At 36.7% G+C, this 16,467-nt stretch overlaps 1 protein-coding gene across 2 annotated transcripts in view; it reads left to right on the forward strand.

Moving 5' to 3' along the window:
• Positions 1 to 16,467, forward strand: part of GRID2 (glutamate receptor, ionotropic, delta 2) — a 716,811-nt gene that overhangs the window by 494,055 nt on the left and 206,289 nt on the right. For both annotated transcript variants that reach the window (XM_010001338.1, XM_010001346.1), the window contains 3 exons: positions 1,788 to 1,841; positions 9,963 to 10,136; positions 14,862 to 15,023. In XM_010001338.1, coding sequence (XP_009999640.1) covers positions 1,788 to 1,841; positions 9,963 to 10,136; positions 14,862 to 15,023 — 390 coding nt within the window. The remainder of the gene's footprint in view (positions 1 to 1,787; positions 1,842 to 9,962; positions 10,137 to 14,861; positions 15,024 to 16,467) is intronic.

A 16,467-nucleotide genomic window follows, 5' to 3' on the forward strand; every position in this document is an offset into this window, starting at 1 on the left:
CTGCTGAGAAGTTTCATGTTATTATTTACAAGTTGTGAATACATCTGTGACAGGTAGCCTAAGCTGTTTAAAATTATAAGAGTGTCTGGTGAGACCAGTAAGCCTCTTCCAGAAGCCTCTTAGAACCATATTCTGTTGAAAAGGACTTATCAAATCAAACTGTAACAGTCTGGGCAAAGTAGATACACAGAACATATATTTCTAAAGAAACTAAATTAACTGGAACCAAAGTTTTAATGGAAGATAAAGTGCATTAAAATCTGATTAGCTGAAGCTTCAGGCACTCAAAAAAGTGATCAACTCCACTTTTACTGTGTTATTAAAAACTGAACAGAAAATGTAGTTTTCATTTTGTGGATTCCTTCATTGTGAAGGTTCAGTTGACTGCTATTTTGTAGCAGAGAAAAAGCCTAGAAGCCTTTTGTGGAACTTAATTATCATTGTAATTCCCTTAACACCACTGGAAGCCTTGACTCCAAGAACATCCCTCTGGCCTCATCGTGAGCAGAGTAGTTAGGGCAGAGAAGATGTTCCCAGCAGGACATCCTGGAGCCAATACTTAGGGGTGACAGTGTTGCCAGAAACCTGACAAGAAACCAGAAGATATGTCAGATGTGCTGGGGTTTTTAAAATATCATCCTTTGGCAACCGTTATTTGTGTTGGTCATTGTTAAAAGCCAAGAAGGGCTGCTGTGCAGTGGTCCAAGTAATAACAGCCCAGCACTAAGAATCTACTTGAATGTTAAAATATAGTAAATTTCAAGCCTTGTTTTAATTTTGGTCTTAGTTTTTCTCTGGGATTCAATGTGGTTTTAAGTAGCTAGTGGTTTTGAATTGTGAATCAAGATGGACATAGTGATTCTACAAATGAAATTGGATTAATTTGGTTTTAAAATTATTTCAGTGTCAGTGCTAATTCAATTTAATTTAGAAAAAAAACATGTAAAGGTGTCTAGCTTTTCGGTAGTTTCTTTCACGCCTCTCTGTGTTGGTTGTTTCTGTCCGAGCTAATGAAAGCAGACCAAATATGTTCTTTTTACTGTTTACAATGTGTAGGTGAATCAAACATGACTCACCACAAAAGTGTTGTCGATTCAAGAAAGGAAAGAGTAGGGCTGAGTGAAAGAGGAGTTAGGAAACACATTTTCAGTCCAGCATGAAAGGAGCTCTTGGAAAAAATTTCAGCAAAGGAAAGAAGATGTGTGGGAGGAAGATTAGAAGTCCTCTGTGTGTGGAGCCTGGGACAGGTTATCATTCATCATCTCTGTGACAGTCCTCTTTCTCAAGATAAGCCTTTTGTCCCTGCTCTTTGCATTTCTGTGAACCCTAGCATTTGTCATGTGGGTTTTTTTGTTTGTGGTTGTTTCTGCTCTTTTAATTCAGAGGCTTCCAGGGTAGGTGTACACTGGAAAAGCCTTAGAGGCAGGAGCTATAGAAATCCGACAAGAGTTACTTGATATTCATTTTCTGCCTTCCTCTCTGTTGCTCTCAACACACAGTATTAAGGCAAAAACGATTTTATTTTCTTCTCAGTCAACTGAAACATATTCTTTTCTGTGGTACCACCAATGAAAAGTATTTTCCAAGTTTAATTAGCAAGTCAAAGAATAACACAAATGCTTCTGCAGAATTTTGCTAAAGGTTCTCTGTCCTCTGTTGAATAACAAAGGTCTTTGAGAGCACGTACTTTGGGTTTTGTCATTTGCAGAGAGCATCCATTTAATTATATTTTTTTTTCTTGATTTCACAAGCAAGCTGACTGATGGCTGGTTTCTTCTCTATTTCAGGTCGTGGAAACTAATTTGGTTGCTTTTGACTGCCACTGGATCATTATAAATGAGGTAACTGTCAAATGAACATTGTTGTGAACCATGAATCCTGTTTTCAGGCTTACTGACAATATTCATGCTGATCTTGACTTTGCCAACAGGAAGCAGTAGTTCTGACAAAGGTCAGGCATGCTTAGGGAGTGAATTTTGGTGGATAAAAATAGAATGACAAGTTCTTGGACTTTGCTAGTTTGTCTTGCCTATTTTAAATAGAAGGAATTTGAATGAAAAAAACCCCTTTCATTCTGAGTACCTAGATATTTCACATTTGACTTGACTGGTTTTGGAGGATCTTTTTTAGGTTTGGGGTTTTCTCATATGTAATCTTTCATAGTAGAGTGCTTGTGTTTTATTTATATTTTAATGTTTTTTCTTAATAATAAAAAATAATATCAAAATCCCATATTTCTCTTTACTTTAAGAATTCCCCTAGAATTCAGTTATGGAGGCTACCCAAACTTCTGGATCAGGTCACATATCAATGTTAATGAAGGAAAAAAAGAACTAAGTTAAACTGAGATCCTGTTTCTAAACTGAGAAACAGGTTGTTCCATGAATGCTTGTCAGCTGAAATATGACAAGTCAGCATGTGAAGTAGCTTTGCATATAGACCATTGAACAATGTAGTTGTTCTTAGATTTGACAACATTCAGATTTTTCTTTAGTATTATGAAAAGGAATTTAGAATTTCCTGGGAACATACCTCTCCCTTAACATGCAGATCGTGCTACTCCTGTATATTCTCAGGATAAATTACTGCTTGGAGATATTGCTTGCAAATTCCAGGTCTACTCTCTGGATTTACTGTGCACTTCTGTTTTCATACTGAATTACTAGATTTTCATTAGTACCACGTACTAATAGTGAGGTAGTTTAATTCAAAGCATTTTTTATCAAGACGATGTTGCAGTGGGATTGTACTTAAGCTTGCTCATTCAAACCACTGAGTTTTTAGACAGTTTTTCCTGGGTAAAATTATGCCTCTGAAAGTGCTGTGAAGACAACTCAGGTCCAGCAGATATTATTGGTTGGGGCTCTGCATTGCCCCTGACCATTAATGAGTGTGTTTTCCACCACTGAATGGGGTGTAACTGGTTGAGAACCCAAGTTGAAGCAACAGATGGTCATGGGAATAACATACATGTTTTGTTTTTCCTGACAGATTAAACTAGAATTCATTTGTAGTGAGTGGAATATTGAAGTTGATTGTTCATGTCTACTCTTCAATGTTAACACTTATTATTTTAAAAAGAGCTTTACCTAAATACATAGCAGTCCATCATTAACCTCCATATCAATAGATAAGACAACCATTTCTTACAGAGCCCAGAAACCAGCCTGCTGTTCAAGTTTAAAACACTGCCACAGGTTTTTCATTTAAATGTTATTTGAATTGGAAAGTTGAAAAGAAGCTGCCTGCTTTTAGCTGTGTCAGCTTCGCCACCCTTAAAAAACAAAGTAAAACTGAGGATCCAATCCTAGTTTACATGCTTTCTCTTTGCTTTTTATTCAGAAATTAGTGTCTCTGTGGAAAAAAAAAAAATCTGCCTTCTGAGCATTGTTATTGGCATATTGCAGCAAATTAAATGGCAGAGTGATTGAAGTGGTTACCACTCAGCTGCCTTCTCCACTTCAAAACTCTTTCTCTGGGCTGTGGTCCCAACAGCTTGCAGAGCTGAATGATGTACACAGAGAAACATACATTGTCCCTTCTTAGTTTTATAGTCTTGTGCGTGAAATGGGTGAAAGCTGCAATTAAGTTCATTCTGACAAATTGAGCTGTAAACCATACTCATTAAAATCTCTGTATCTCATCCAGTAGTTCCTGCTGCTGGTTTTAAAGAAGGTGAATATGTTTAATGCTGTCTCAGTTTATCTGCTTCTGATCCTAAATCCATATTCCGACTTCCATAATTTCAAGCTCTGCTTCTTTCAAAATGCTAATAATCTTAATATTTTGTGGACACAAAAATCAGATTAGCAATAAATAAGATTTGTAGATAAATCACATGGAAAGAATTTTTTTTTGCCATATTTTCCTTATCACTATGTTCAAATTACAACAGAAATTTAAATATTTGCTGAATGATGAATGTTGCATAGCATTTTTTTTTTGTGACATTTTGCCAGTTCAGTGATGAAATTGCAATGCCTCCACTTTGGCAGTGGAAGATTTTGAAATGTGATTTACAGGCCCCTTACTGTCTGGTACATAAAATATGTTCACATCCAAGTCCATTGCATATGGTTGTCCATTAGCTCTTGATGACCACAGTACTTCCACATGACTCTGAAATTCTCTCAGACCTCTACTCATTTTGTTGTTTACGTGAAGCTTTTGTGACAACTTAGACATCTTTGTTTGTGGGCTTGTATTGACAAAATCACACTGACAACAAAGTAACCATAACACTGCTTTTCTGGTCCCCTAATCCAAAATTCTATGATCTTTTATAGTGATCATGCATTGTTTTGAAAAGTCCACATATGATTCAAATAATTCCTTACATTGAGATACCAAAATAATCTGGAATTCTCTTTCCTCTTCCATCCCCGAGCCCAGGGTACACAACACACTTGGCAAGTACAGTAATAGAAAAGGAAGTACCACCTAAAGTTTTGTGATCAGGAATCTGTTTAGGCTTTGTGAGGTAACATCTGCTATTTTAATTGCTTGCTTTAAGTGGCATAATGCGTGGAAAGAGTTCCTTAATTTTATTGTGCCATTAGTTGCTATTTTATTTAATCTACCAAATATGCTTGAAGACTATGTATCATAATGGAAATTTATGTGGAGGAGGAGGGGGTTATTCTCATAAAATGAAAGGATTCACAATTTGCTAAATCATAACATCGTATTAGTCCTTTGCAAATAATACACATCTCTTCTGATCAGTGCAGTCAGCTGAGGAAACATTCTCAAAATAAATGTTTCTATTTCTTTGGGGCCTCAAAGCAGATGGTGCAATTCTTTTTTTAAAATTTCCAGGAGTCATATATTTGAAAGCAGTAATGATCAAATATGCCTTAACAAAATGTGAGAATAGAATTATCACACTCTCTGTCCCTCTCTCTGTCTGTCTCCATTTGCTTTTTTTTCTCTGCACAGTAGTAAATATAATCTCAAAAAGCCCAGGATAGAAAAAATATTTTTCTTCTATGACCCTTAAATCACAAGTATACAGTAAGCTTAGATTTGATTTAGTAGAACTGAAGAAGGGGCATTTGCGTGATTTTCATCACTTTTCTTTCAGTCTTTTAAATGAAAGAGATGTCCTTTTTTATTTTAAATCCTGTCTCTCTGAAGCATTTTCCTTTGTTAAAACGTTCAGGGTCATCTTGCTATGCCTAAGGCTATCACCAGTTCTCTATTACTGTTGTTTACTCAAGGACAGCCCAAAACACTTTCTCTGCTGCCTACAGTTACTATACAGGAAGTGAAAATATTAATGCTACTGTACAAAGGATTAGTTGGATTTAATCTGCAATAATGTGTGCAATTATGACCAACTCTATTAAAATCAGAATGGAATGGGTGCACAGAAAAGCTGATTTGTGTGTGAAGAGACTGAAAAGGCTGGCTTCTTTAGCTTATGGAAACAAAGACTGAAAGAGGATCTGCTCTCTGTTTATAAACGCACACAGAGTGTGAATAAATGCATCTTTGTCAAGGGCTAGAAGACAAGGTTGGCACAAAACCAAATGAGTTCAAATTACCCATGAATAAATTGAGGGCAAAAGTTAGTAGAAGGATTACCAGAGACGAAAACGTCTGGAAAAACTCCTTTGAGGAAAGAATAGAGAAAAAAAACACAAAGAAACAAAAAAACAGCCACCAAAAAAAAAAAAAAAAGAAAACACACACAAAACAAACTACAGAAACAAACAAAAACCCTCAAAAAAACCAACCCTAGTTATTTTAAAGAACAGTCCTGGGAAAAGATCCGGCAGGTTTGTTCATCATAGCAGCAGAGAGAATAGGGGGACAAAGTTGTATTCAAAGGCTGCTTTCAGACTAACATGTTTTTTGTAGGAGAGAGTTGGTCCTTGGCTAATGCCTTCAGCTTGTTTCAGCCCAAAACATTCTACCATGAAAAAGACTGTGGAACATGACTATGTTTTAAGATCAAGCAGCTAGATCAAGAACTAACAGCACAGCTCAGGTCCAGGAGCTCACATTCTAATGTAGATAACTGATTAATAGTAGCATTAGTGGTTCATTTGAACCCTTACATCTGCCAGTGGTGAAGGCAGGTCAGGTGTGAAATGCCACCTTCTTTGGTACAGGTCAGTGACCAAGCTACCAGCTCTTCTTTTCAGACAAGTGACAGCCAATGGACCAACTGACATAGCCCTGCTTTCTGTAAAATCTAAGATTTTTTTTTCTCTGTGAAATCTAAAAACCAATTTCTCCTTGTTTTATCAATTTTCTCTTTTTCATCGTGCTCCTTGGAACCTAAGAAATCTAAAGGAGATACAATGGAGCAAATGACTATGCAGTTCAAGATCTCCCTTTACTTATCTTGGAGCTTCATCTTTTTATGCCTTCCCTTCAACTACTGGTCTTTGGATGTTCTGAGAAATTCAGGAAGGCCATAGCACAGACTTACAGTGACATGGGCAGTGGAAGCCCAGAGGCCTCAAGGTGTTGTGCAGTGGCCACCCTTTCCTGCTCTACCCCCTGCTCACTACTCCTGACTTTTGGAGGAGGAAGAAGCACTCTCCTGAGTGTCATGAAGGATGTGATGAAGACATGGCACACATCAGAAAATAGGGCATGTCTAGGATAAGATAAATAGTGGAATAATTTTATTGGCCCAAGTTACTTCCATAAGAAAAGGTATTACTGCCTTTGTTTGATGCTTATTACAGGGACATGTGAATAAATAGTTTCCCTTTGTGTCTCTCTCAGTACTATTGCACTTGCTCTGTAGTGAATAGCAAGTCTCTACCTAAGTTGCTTATCTTAAAATGAGACAAAGCCGAACAATGGATATTAGGTAACCAGTATATAGTCTTGCTTCCCACTGGAGTCTCCACCTAATTTGTTGAGGTGATCCTCTTCAGTTCCCTTTTCCTAATTCATCTGTGGAAGGCTATTAATTTAAAATAGCATTTATTTCTTTAATTATTTGTCTACTCCAATGAAATGTACATTTACTTTTATCCTTGTTCCATTGGAAATAGGACAGCCTCCTCTCAAGTTCAGACCAACAACTTTGGTTGGAAGTTTAGAACTATATATTGAACTTTCATTTTAAAAAAAACAAACCTCACATAACATAGCCTAAATTTATACAGGTGTCAACTCAGTTCAACTTGGCCAACTTTGTAATTTTTTTTACATTTGGTGCTTGTATAACAGATCATCTGCCATCCTTATATCATTATACTGTATCCTTTGAAGTGCAAATGCAAATTGTTTCCTCTCATACAATAGTTACTTTATATAGTTTTCTTAAGTCAGATCCAAAATTCAAGAATGAGGGATGATATTTGAGACTCACTATATAAAAGGCTTGTCACACAGTCAGTGCCAAGCATTAAAAAAAAAAAAATTACAAAGAAATATTTAGCAGATGACTAAAGTTGAATATGGCTTTGCATGGCATTGCTGTTAACAGAAAAATCTGAATTTATTATATAATTGGTGGAATTCACAACATTTAAAATAATAGCTGTTGTTAATCTATTGATGTATATCCCTCCCTAGTAACCACACAAAAATGTTCTAGTGGGAGGTGTCCTTTCTCATGGCAGAGGGGTTGGAACCAGATGATGTCTAAGGTTCCTTTCAACACAAACTGTTCTGTGATGCTATTAGATACAGTCTTTGGTGTTTCGATTCTGTTATTAGTTCCCAAGCATGAATATATGAGGTAGTAACCTAAAGATTAAAGTGAGAACCCTATAAAAATACTAAATAAAGGAAAAAATCACTTTTGAGGCAGAAAAGATAAAAATTTGAGCATCTGAAAATCAAAATCTGTCTCAAAGTATTAGCAATATTATGTGGCTGTGCATTTATCAATTTTTACATGATTATTAGAACAAGCCTAATAGTCTTGCTCTTACAGTTTGGGCACAGAGGATTATGAAACCAGGCAAAATTTTTTAAAAACCTCTGAGAAAGGATATAGTTTAAAATAAAAACTTTCTTGAGCTCTCCTTTCTGATTGTATTGAAAATATTCTAATAAAAAAAAAAGCATTTTGCTAAAACAGCATTTTTATTTTTTTTTTAACTTGCACTTAGTCAAATGATACAGAATAAATGAAAAGACAGTGTCTTAAGCTGAGAGAAACCATTATCTATGGTACATTAAGAATTAATCGAGCAGAAATGCAAAATATTGCACTGGACACAGCTGATGCCTTGTGTTATTTTTGTTTGCAGAAAAAAAAATCTATATTTCGTAAAGAACATTAATAACAGATGAATTCAGAAACTATGGCAATTTGTGAACAATAAAATACTTTTACCATAGTCAAGAGAGTAGAAGTTAAAATTTCCATCTCATGTATTTTTCTTCCAAAATTTAAAGGAAAATAAATACCATGTATTAATGTCCATGTATTAGTATGTCCAAAGAAGTCACTTCAAAATAATTAAATTATGTTAACTGAACAAAAAACCCTCAAAGAGCCAAAATTACCAGGATAGTTGTCTTAACATCGAAAGAGCTGCTTTTTCAGAAAGCTTGGCCTCCTTTTCATGATAAAGATGCTGCAAATTGAGCTAAAATCTATCTCCTCGTGTCTCCTAAGTTCTTAGTTATGGGTATAGGTAAGGAAGCAGAGGAAAGAAAAAAATATTATGGCATTTAGTTACAAGTGTAACACTGCAGATGTGCAGTATCCTTCAAAAACATCAAAAGTTCTACATTTACAAATGAGAATCAGAAATATTTAATAAACTATGGCTGTATGCAGGGGTATATTAAATGCAGGCTACTAATAGGAGCCTGACAAGCACACTGTTTTCTGGAAGGGTATCCACAAATTTAAATGTCTAGAAAGTTTGGTGCATCAGCCTTTGTAATTAAGACAGATTAGGAAAACAGTTCAGCATGATGAAAAATAGATTCTAGTTTTAAAAGATTGAGAAACGTTGCAGATACATTCTCCTACTTTACAGAAAAATACAGACAATTGCCTTGAAAGCTACGAGCTCTGACTCTATTTGACTCATCAGAAAAAGCCCATGTTTAACTAAAGCTCAAGTTCTTATGTGAAGTTTGGAGTCAGTTGCTGTTGCTTGTAAGCCCACACTCCTCTCACTCCCTATTTCCCAGGGGCCTCATCTTTCCATGGTGTAAAATACAGTGGTCACAAGGTGCAGGAGTTTATAATATGTAAAGAAGTGTTTTTCTGGTTTCCCTGACCTGCCTTAAGTTAATATTTTAAGAGTACTGTTTCACATATTGATGTATTTACTTAGTTATCTTTTTCTGTGTGTGTCCACAGAGCTGAGTGTTCAGCTGCAAGCCATAATTGGTACCCTATGGAGTAAAAAGTTGATTTTAAATTAGGTCTTGCTATAAGCAAGATCATACACACCTAAAGTACTCTAATGCATCTTCTTTGCCATTTTGGTAAATGATGTTTTATAACTTGCACATTGTTTATATGTTATTGATACTCTGTTTCAAGGAAATAAACACTTCAGGCCTAAAAAATTGTACCTTCACAGCTCCTAAGTAATAATACCCTCAGAATACACAATGCTATGACTTCCTACTGCTTCACACATCATCTGCCAAGGATACTGTGAAACACATTTAAGTAAAAGATCAAAGTCAAAAGGAGAGGGAGGAAACCCAAAAATGTCTTTTCCAACCTGAATAGTTCTATGATTCTGTTAAACAACTAAGCCCCAGTTACATCTACAAAGATTTGGAGAGGTTTGGGCATAGTATATTTTAAACTTCTGCAATTATTATGTGGGTTGTATGTCAGTTGTTTTAATGAGCATGCAAATATTCTTTTTGAGGCCATGGCAAAGCTCAACACTAGCTGCGCAGCAATCACACACTTCTTGGTCCTCTCAGTTAATTTTTTCTTTATAGGCTGGTGGTAACATTTTCTGTACTTTTAACTTTTATGCATATACTTCCCTTGCCTTATCTTCCAGGAAATAAATGATGTGGATGTGCAGGAACTGGTGAGAAGGTCAATTGGAAGGTTAACAATTATTCGACAGACGTTTCCAGTGCCCCAAAACATAAGTCAGCGATGTTTCCGTGGCAATCACAGGATATCTTCATCACTGTGTGATCCGAAGGACCCTTTCTCCCAGAGCATGGAGGTAGTTGAAGTAACAGTCTATTCTTACCTGGGGACTGCCTTTAGATATACTCAAGGCTCTTTCCTCAGAGGCTTAGTATACCTTAATGTTTATTTTTCATAACCTCTCTGATGTGATGTGTAGTTTAATGGCTCATAAAATGGCAAGAAAATATTTGGGTGGGGGGTGGGCGGTCAATACCAACTCGCCTGCTCCACAGTAATTGAGAAAAAAAGTCAAAAAAAGCCATGTGATCTCCAGGCAGTGGGATAGTTGTTTTGTTGCTCTAGTAAATTTTTTTTTTGTTATCTCATTGAGAATTTTCTTTCTCATGTATGGGATATCTCTGGAGGCTATTTAAGAACTGTGAAAATTCTTTAGGTTGGGTCATTCTGTTTTGGCATCATGGTCCTAAGGGGAGCTTTGGTAGTCTGTGGATAACATGTGAGAACTGAGGGTGTAATTGTGTACAGCCACTACAGATGGCAAAAAACAGTTTACATGAACAAAGTTATAAACTGCAGTAAGGTGGAAAACAAGAATCACTTATCAATGAGAGGCTTCACATTTTCATTTATTCTTCTCTTCAACTTTCATTTCATTTTCACTTCAACACTGAACTGAGTCTAGGGAAGAAAAGTTCTAGAAATCAAAATTTGTTCTATAAATTGGCAAAATGTATTTAATGTGTTAAATTTGACCTTATACCTTAACCTCTGCTGCTTGATCGGTCTTTGAGTATTGATTCCAGCTTTCAGAGCTGTAATACTCCTATTGAAAGCTTTCATAAGGTTTTGATTGAAAGGAATGATGGAAACTTGACTGGTTTAACTGTTCTGCACAGTTGAGTTGCTTTTTTCGTGCTTTCCCCAAGATGGCTGCACTTCATTAGTAGCTGAGTGAGACAATACTAAAACATGAAAGGAAAAAAACCTCTGACACAGTTTCCACTGTGTCTTTGTATGATGCACAGACCTTTTAGTAGCTCTAGGGGTTTATTCGCTGTGGCTTTGTTCTCCTCAACAATATTATAAATGAACTTCTACTCCAGTGGGGAGCTGGAGCAGTTTATAAAATGAAATTTCCAGGGATTTGGTGGTTTTTTTGTTTGGTTTTGTTTGTTTGTTTGTTTGTTTTTTAATGCTATCAAAATGTGGCTACTCAGAAATATCCTCTGGAAATCATAAGGATGGATTTCTTGACTTACTTTTTTCTGAATGACTCCCCTTAAAATCTGTGTGAACAACTAATTTTTTTCAGAGCTTTATTAAACACTGAAAAATATTGTGGTGAAGATCTCTCACTGTTTCTCTGGGATTGTCCTAGTTGAAACAATAATTGTATAAAGGTGTATTTCTATAAATGTGTATCATTTTGGAGGCTGAAAGCTAAAAACAAGATTCACAGAAGTACTTGGTACCCTAACCCTTTTGTCCAAGAATTGTGTGCAACAGTCTAGGCATGCATAAAATGAACACCATTAATCCAGATTAATCTGTCATATTTAATCTGTGAAATACCTTTCTTCTACACTCATGAAAAAAAATTATATCTGAATTTTGAATTGCATCAACAGGAGGTTGTGCAGTCAGATACTGCTTGGTAATGTAATTGTCCAGCCACCTAAGAGACTTGGGATAAATAAAGGGTCAGTAATTATTACTAGACAATGTGTTAAATGTCCCAGTAAATTTATGTGGGAAAGGAATGAAAAGCATAAAGTGACTTGAAAGTACAGAGCTACTCTGTGCATTAGGACAGTTACTAATGAAGCATACTTCTGGCAGTGACAGGGAAAGGTCATTTTGAGAAGCAGAAATTAATCATAGTGTCTTTATCATTGCATTATCAGTGATTGATTTCTGTAAACGTTAAGCTGAACTATTAGTGAAGGAATAACAATGCTTAATAATTGCTGAACTCTGTACTCCTGAGCCCTGATGGAGGCCCAGCTCTATTACTCTTAGATTAGTGAGTGCCTCCTTCCTCATGAACTGTGACAAGTCTTCTATGCTCATGATATTAGGTATGGAAGCTACCTTGAAAGCAATGACATTTGTTTGGGAAATGATGACTTGGCGTCTCTAGCCCTTCATGTACTAATTTAGTCTCATTAGTGACCTTATTGTCTCTCTAGAGGTTGTTTTTTTTTTTCCTTTGGAGAAGGCTTATGTAAAATAAACTTGCTCACAGCATAGTAATAATTCCTTCTCTCCCCTGCAAACAAATGTCCCTTTGGTGCTGACTTATTTGGGAAATACAGTTTTAGCTGAAATGCTTTGAATTTTCTGTAGGTTCACAATACATACAAAGCACGGAAGGCATTTTAAAAATGCTTGATTAATCTGAACTGAGATTTTCAATACATGCTTTTAATCCTGTCATGCACAATGATGCTTGGCTTGTGCATCTGTGGATAACAAATTAGTTCCTGGGTGAATCCTGAAATCAAAACAGTTACAGCCACTGAAAGAAGCATTTTCCAGAAAGAGGGAGTGAAAGATCATTGTCATTTAAACAAAAAAGGAAATAAGGATCAGAAGTTCTGTGTGTTTGCAGTACTAACAATGTAGAGTTGTAAAGGCCGTAAGAGTATTGCAGTTTATCAGGAGGGAAAGCAGCAGACCATTAGGTCTCCTTCAGTAAAACACAGAAGGCAAAGTGCCCCAGGACATTCTAGCAAGGTAAGGAGAAATATGACCTCTTCCCTGGGTGCTAGGAAGGGAAGGAGTCTGTCACAAAACCTTCTTGTGACAACTGTACAGAGCAGATTGTGGATGACACTGGCAAAGCCAGCATGAAGATGGAATTTACATGAGAAATAAAAACATTAAAGAAAAGGTTATATGGAAAGGAGTAAATAGGCAGGAAGAGAGGCTTTTTTTTTTTTTTTTTTTTTTTTATAAGGGAATGTGGGAATTTGCCAATCAATGGCTTTTATTTTCAGCATAATTCTTATTCCTTTGACAGAAGGCAAAGTGCCCCAGGACATTCTAGCAAGGTAAGGAGAAATATGACCTCTTCCCTGGGTGCTAGGAAGGGAAGGAGTCTGTCACAAAACCTTCTTGTGACAACTGTACAGAGCAGATTGTGGATGACACTGGCAAAGCCAGCATGAAGATGGAATTTACATGAGAAATAAAAACATTAAAGAAAAGGTTATATGGAAAGGAGTAAATAGGCAGGAAGAAGAGGTTTTTTTTTTTTTTTTTTCCTTTTTTATAAGGTAATGTGTGAATTTGCCAATCAATGGCTTATATCTTCAGCATAATTCTTATTCCTTGGCATACACTCCCTCCTAATAGCTTCAGGACTTTCCCAGACTTCAGATATTTTTAAGAGGCAGAATAGGGGCCTTCTCCACAAAGTTGGCATATTATAATCTGCTGCCTTCTTTTAGGGTTTTGAGCAGACCATCTGTATGGAGAAACCATGACACAGAGTAGTCAACACATTCCACAAATCAGCAAAATGCCTTTTGGCTTGTCTGTGACTAAAACAAACAAAAAAAACCAAACAAAAACCTAAAAAACCCGAAAAACAAAATTAACAACCTTGCATCAGTTAGCAAATTGCTGTTGGCTAATTTCTTTTCAGGCACTAGGAATGCTCTACAGCCCACTTCATAGTGCAGCTGCGGAAAGAGAGTTTCCCCCAGTAACTTCAGGCCCCATGGCTTCAAATGACCAATAGGTTATCTGAAAATAATATTCCCAAATGTTCCTCTCATTTCTGAACATTGTTTCTCTTCCCAAAAACCTCTGCTGAGGCTTCTCTTCACAATAGTGTTAGTAACTTCAATGTTCCTGCCATTTGAGAACAGAATTGACTAAAGTACAGCTATATTGTAAATTACTTGTTTCAGAAGTGTTCATGAATTCTCAGCTTCTTTTCTTTTGCATAGAATTCAGTCTTTCACATCTGACTTGGTACTGTGAGCATTTAAAAGTACATATATAGAAATAGTACATGGGAAAGTGGAACTGGAACACAAGTAGTTTCTTGAGTTCAACTGTTCTCTCCTTTGAGCCAATCATATTTCCTCACACCTTAAACGTGTGACTGGGCTCACAGTGATACATATACAAATTTACTCTAGTAAGAATTTGGTTCTGTAAGGAATTAACAGCAATTGCCAAATACTCTGACAGGAAACACTATAAATTGCAGAATCAACATGCAACTGCACATTGAGAAAGATTTCACTGGCTTGTATTTCATTCCAGAAATTGCCTTGATCAGAATTGGGTGCAAAAAATCAGGCACAAAAACCACAATAAAATTATTTGGTTTCGATTTTCAGAGTTTGTGTTTTTCAAAAGAACAAAACAGTCTTGAGAATTTGATGATGTTCTAATACCTGGTGACTGAAACATTGAAATTTGCAGGCAACTGGTTAAAAGTAAAAGGAAGTCTGTTTACATTCACAAGTAGGTCTTGAAATTCTGCAAGTGGAGCTTGCCAGTGATTGGGCTGCCTGTACTTCGCGTGTGTATTTTGTTGCTCCAAATCACTTGTAACGTGACCTACCCTAGCTGTAGTTTGTACCAGAGACAAAGATAGGACTCTCACAGTTTTCTCTTAATACCTTGTAAGTAATTCAATTACCAGAGGATTATGGATGAGGAAAAACAAATTATAAATTCTGGCTGCTGGTAGAAGACTAATAATAATAACAACAATAATAACAATAATAATAACAACAACAACAATAATAATAATAATTGCCTTTTAATGTCTTTGCAGATTTCGAACCTGTACATATATGACACTGTCCTCCTTTTGGCAAATGCCTTTCATAAGAAGCTGGAGGACAGGAAATGGCACAGCATGGCCAGCCTCACCTGCATCAGGAAGAACTCTAAACCCTGGCAAGGAGGACGATCCATGTTGGAAACCATCAAGAAGGTATCTTTTCCATGTATTTCCTTGTCTTTGATTTCTAAAATGCTTGCATTAGCCAGCATTCCCTAATGAGATACATACTACGCTTGCCAGTACCAGCAGTGTCTTTTCAAAGCAATAGTTTTGCTATATTTACAGGTCATAAATGAAAATAGTCTTTAATTCTTTAATTTTTTTGAGGGGTTGTGGTTTTTTTGTTGTTTGGGTTTTTTTTCCATGTCATAATGAGCATATTTGAAATTACGTCAATGAGTTTGTTTACCAAAACTGCCAATCTAGTGAAATTTTCAGGTATTACTGAACTCCTATTGAAAAAGTGTCACAGATTAGGAGGTAAAGCAGATCCATTTACTACTTTATTTGAAAAAAAAAAATAATAATTGCAGAATTAGGCTGCAGTAATGTTCTGTGGAATGTGCTGTTGCACTGCTACTGACATTAATACAGTGAAGTAATACAGGTGAGAGTGAAGAAAACCCTAACTCATCTAGCCTGTATCCTGCTATTGCAAAACTGTTCCCTATTAACCATCTCTACACTGCCGTATCCAATATCAAGCTCTCGCTACTTCCCTGTGGTTGTTATTTCACACCTTAATCATGCTTATGTCCAAGAGGCTTGTCCCTTTCTTCAGTCTTTAAAGATAGATAGGGTTTTTTAGTTATTCTCTTTCTTCATGATGTTTACAGCCTCCACATACTTAGAGACAATTATTGCAGCCTTCTGGGTCAGTATTTAGTCAAAATATACATAGGTTGGTAGCTTATCCTTCCCTGTAAGTTATTCACTTCAGTCTCCTTATGTTATTGATGGCTTTCATAAAACTGCCTTCTCATTTGTCTGCATGTACTTCCTGGTAAGATATACTTACATTTCAAGTGCTGGCAGTGCCTTCTGTGTAAATAAATTTTTAAAAAAGCCCAGAACAGTTTAAAAAAGTAATTTTTAAAAAGTGCTTTATTTATGGCTTTCATTTAAAGGACATAAAAAATAAAATACAGTGTTATTTCAAGAAGTTGGCTGTTGCGAGCCGATGCCAGAGAGGCTACCGGCTGTCAGGTGCTTCCGTGACTTCCCCCCGCCCCGACGTGGAGGGGTTTTTGAATAACCCAAGGTCTGAGACCGGCGCTCACCTCTCCCAGAGGAGCGGCCGCTGCGGGACGGTGTTTTAGGGTGGAAGTTAGAATACAGAATGCAAAAGTACTATGTCCTTCAGGGAAGTAATGCAAAAAGTACTGCGTCCTTAAGATGTTCTCTCCGAGAGAGGGTTGTGGATGAAAGGAGAGGGAGGGAGGAGAGCAAGCCCGAAGAAGGGCCTCCTGAAAGAGGTCGCGATGTGTGTGCAAGGACGGGGAGAGGGAGAAGAGTTTGTATGGAGTTGATAGGCTCGGGCTGCTGGCTTGTGTGGGGGCTGCAGTGCCAGGCTGCTTCTTCCTCAGCGGCAGAA

The sequence above is a fragment of the Chaetura pelagica genome, unplaced genomic scaffold (genome assembly GCF_000747805.2).
Source record: "Chaetura pelagica isolate M959 unplaced genomic scaffold, ChaPel_1.0 scaffold220, whole genome shotgun sequence".
NCBI classification, from domain to species: domain Eukaryota; kingdom Metazoa; phylum Chordata; class Aves; order Apodiformes; family Apodidae; genus Chaetura; species Chaetura pelagica.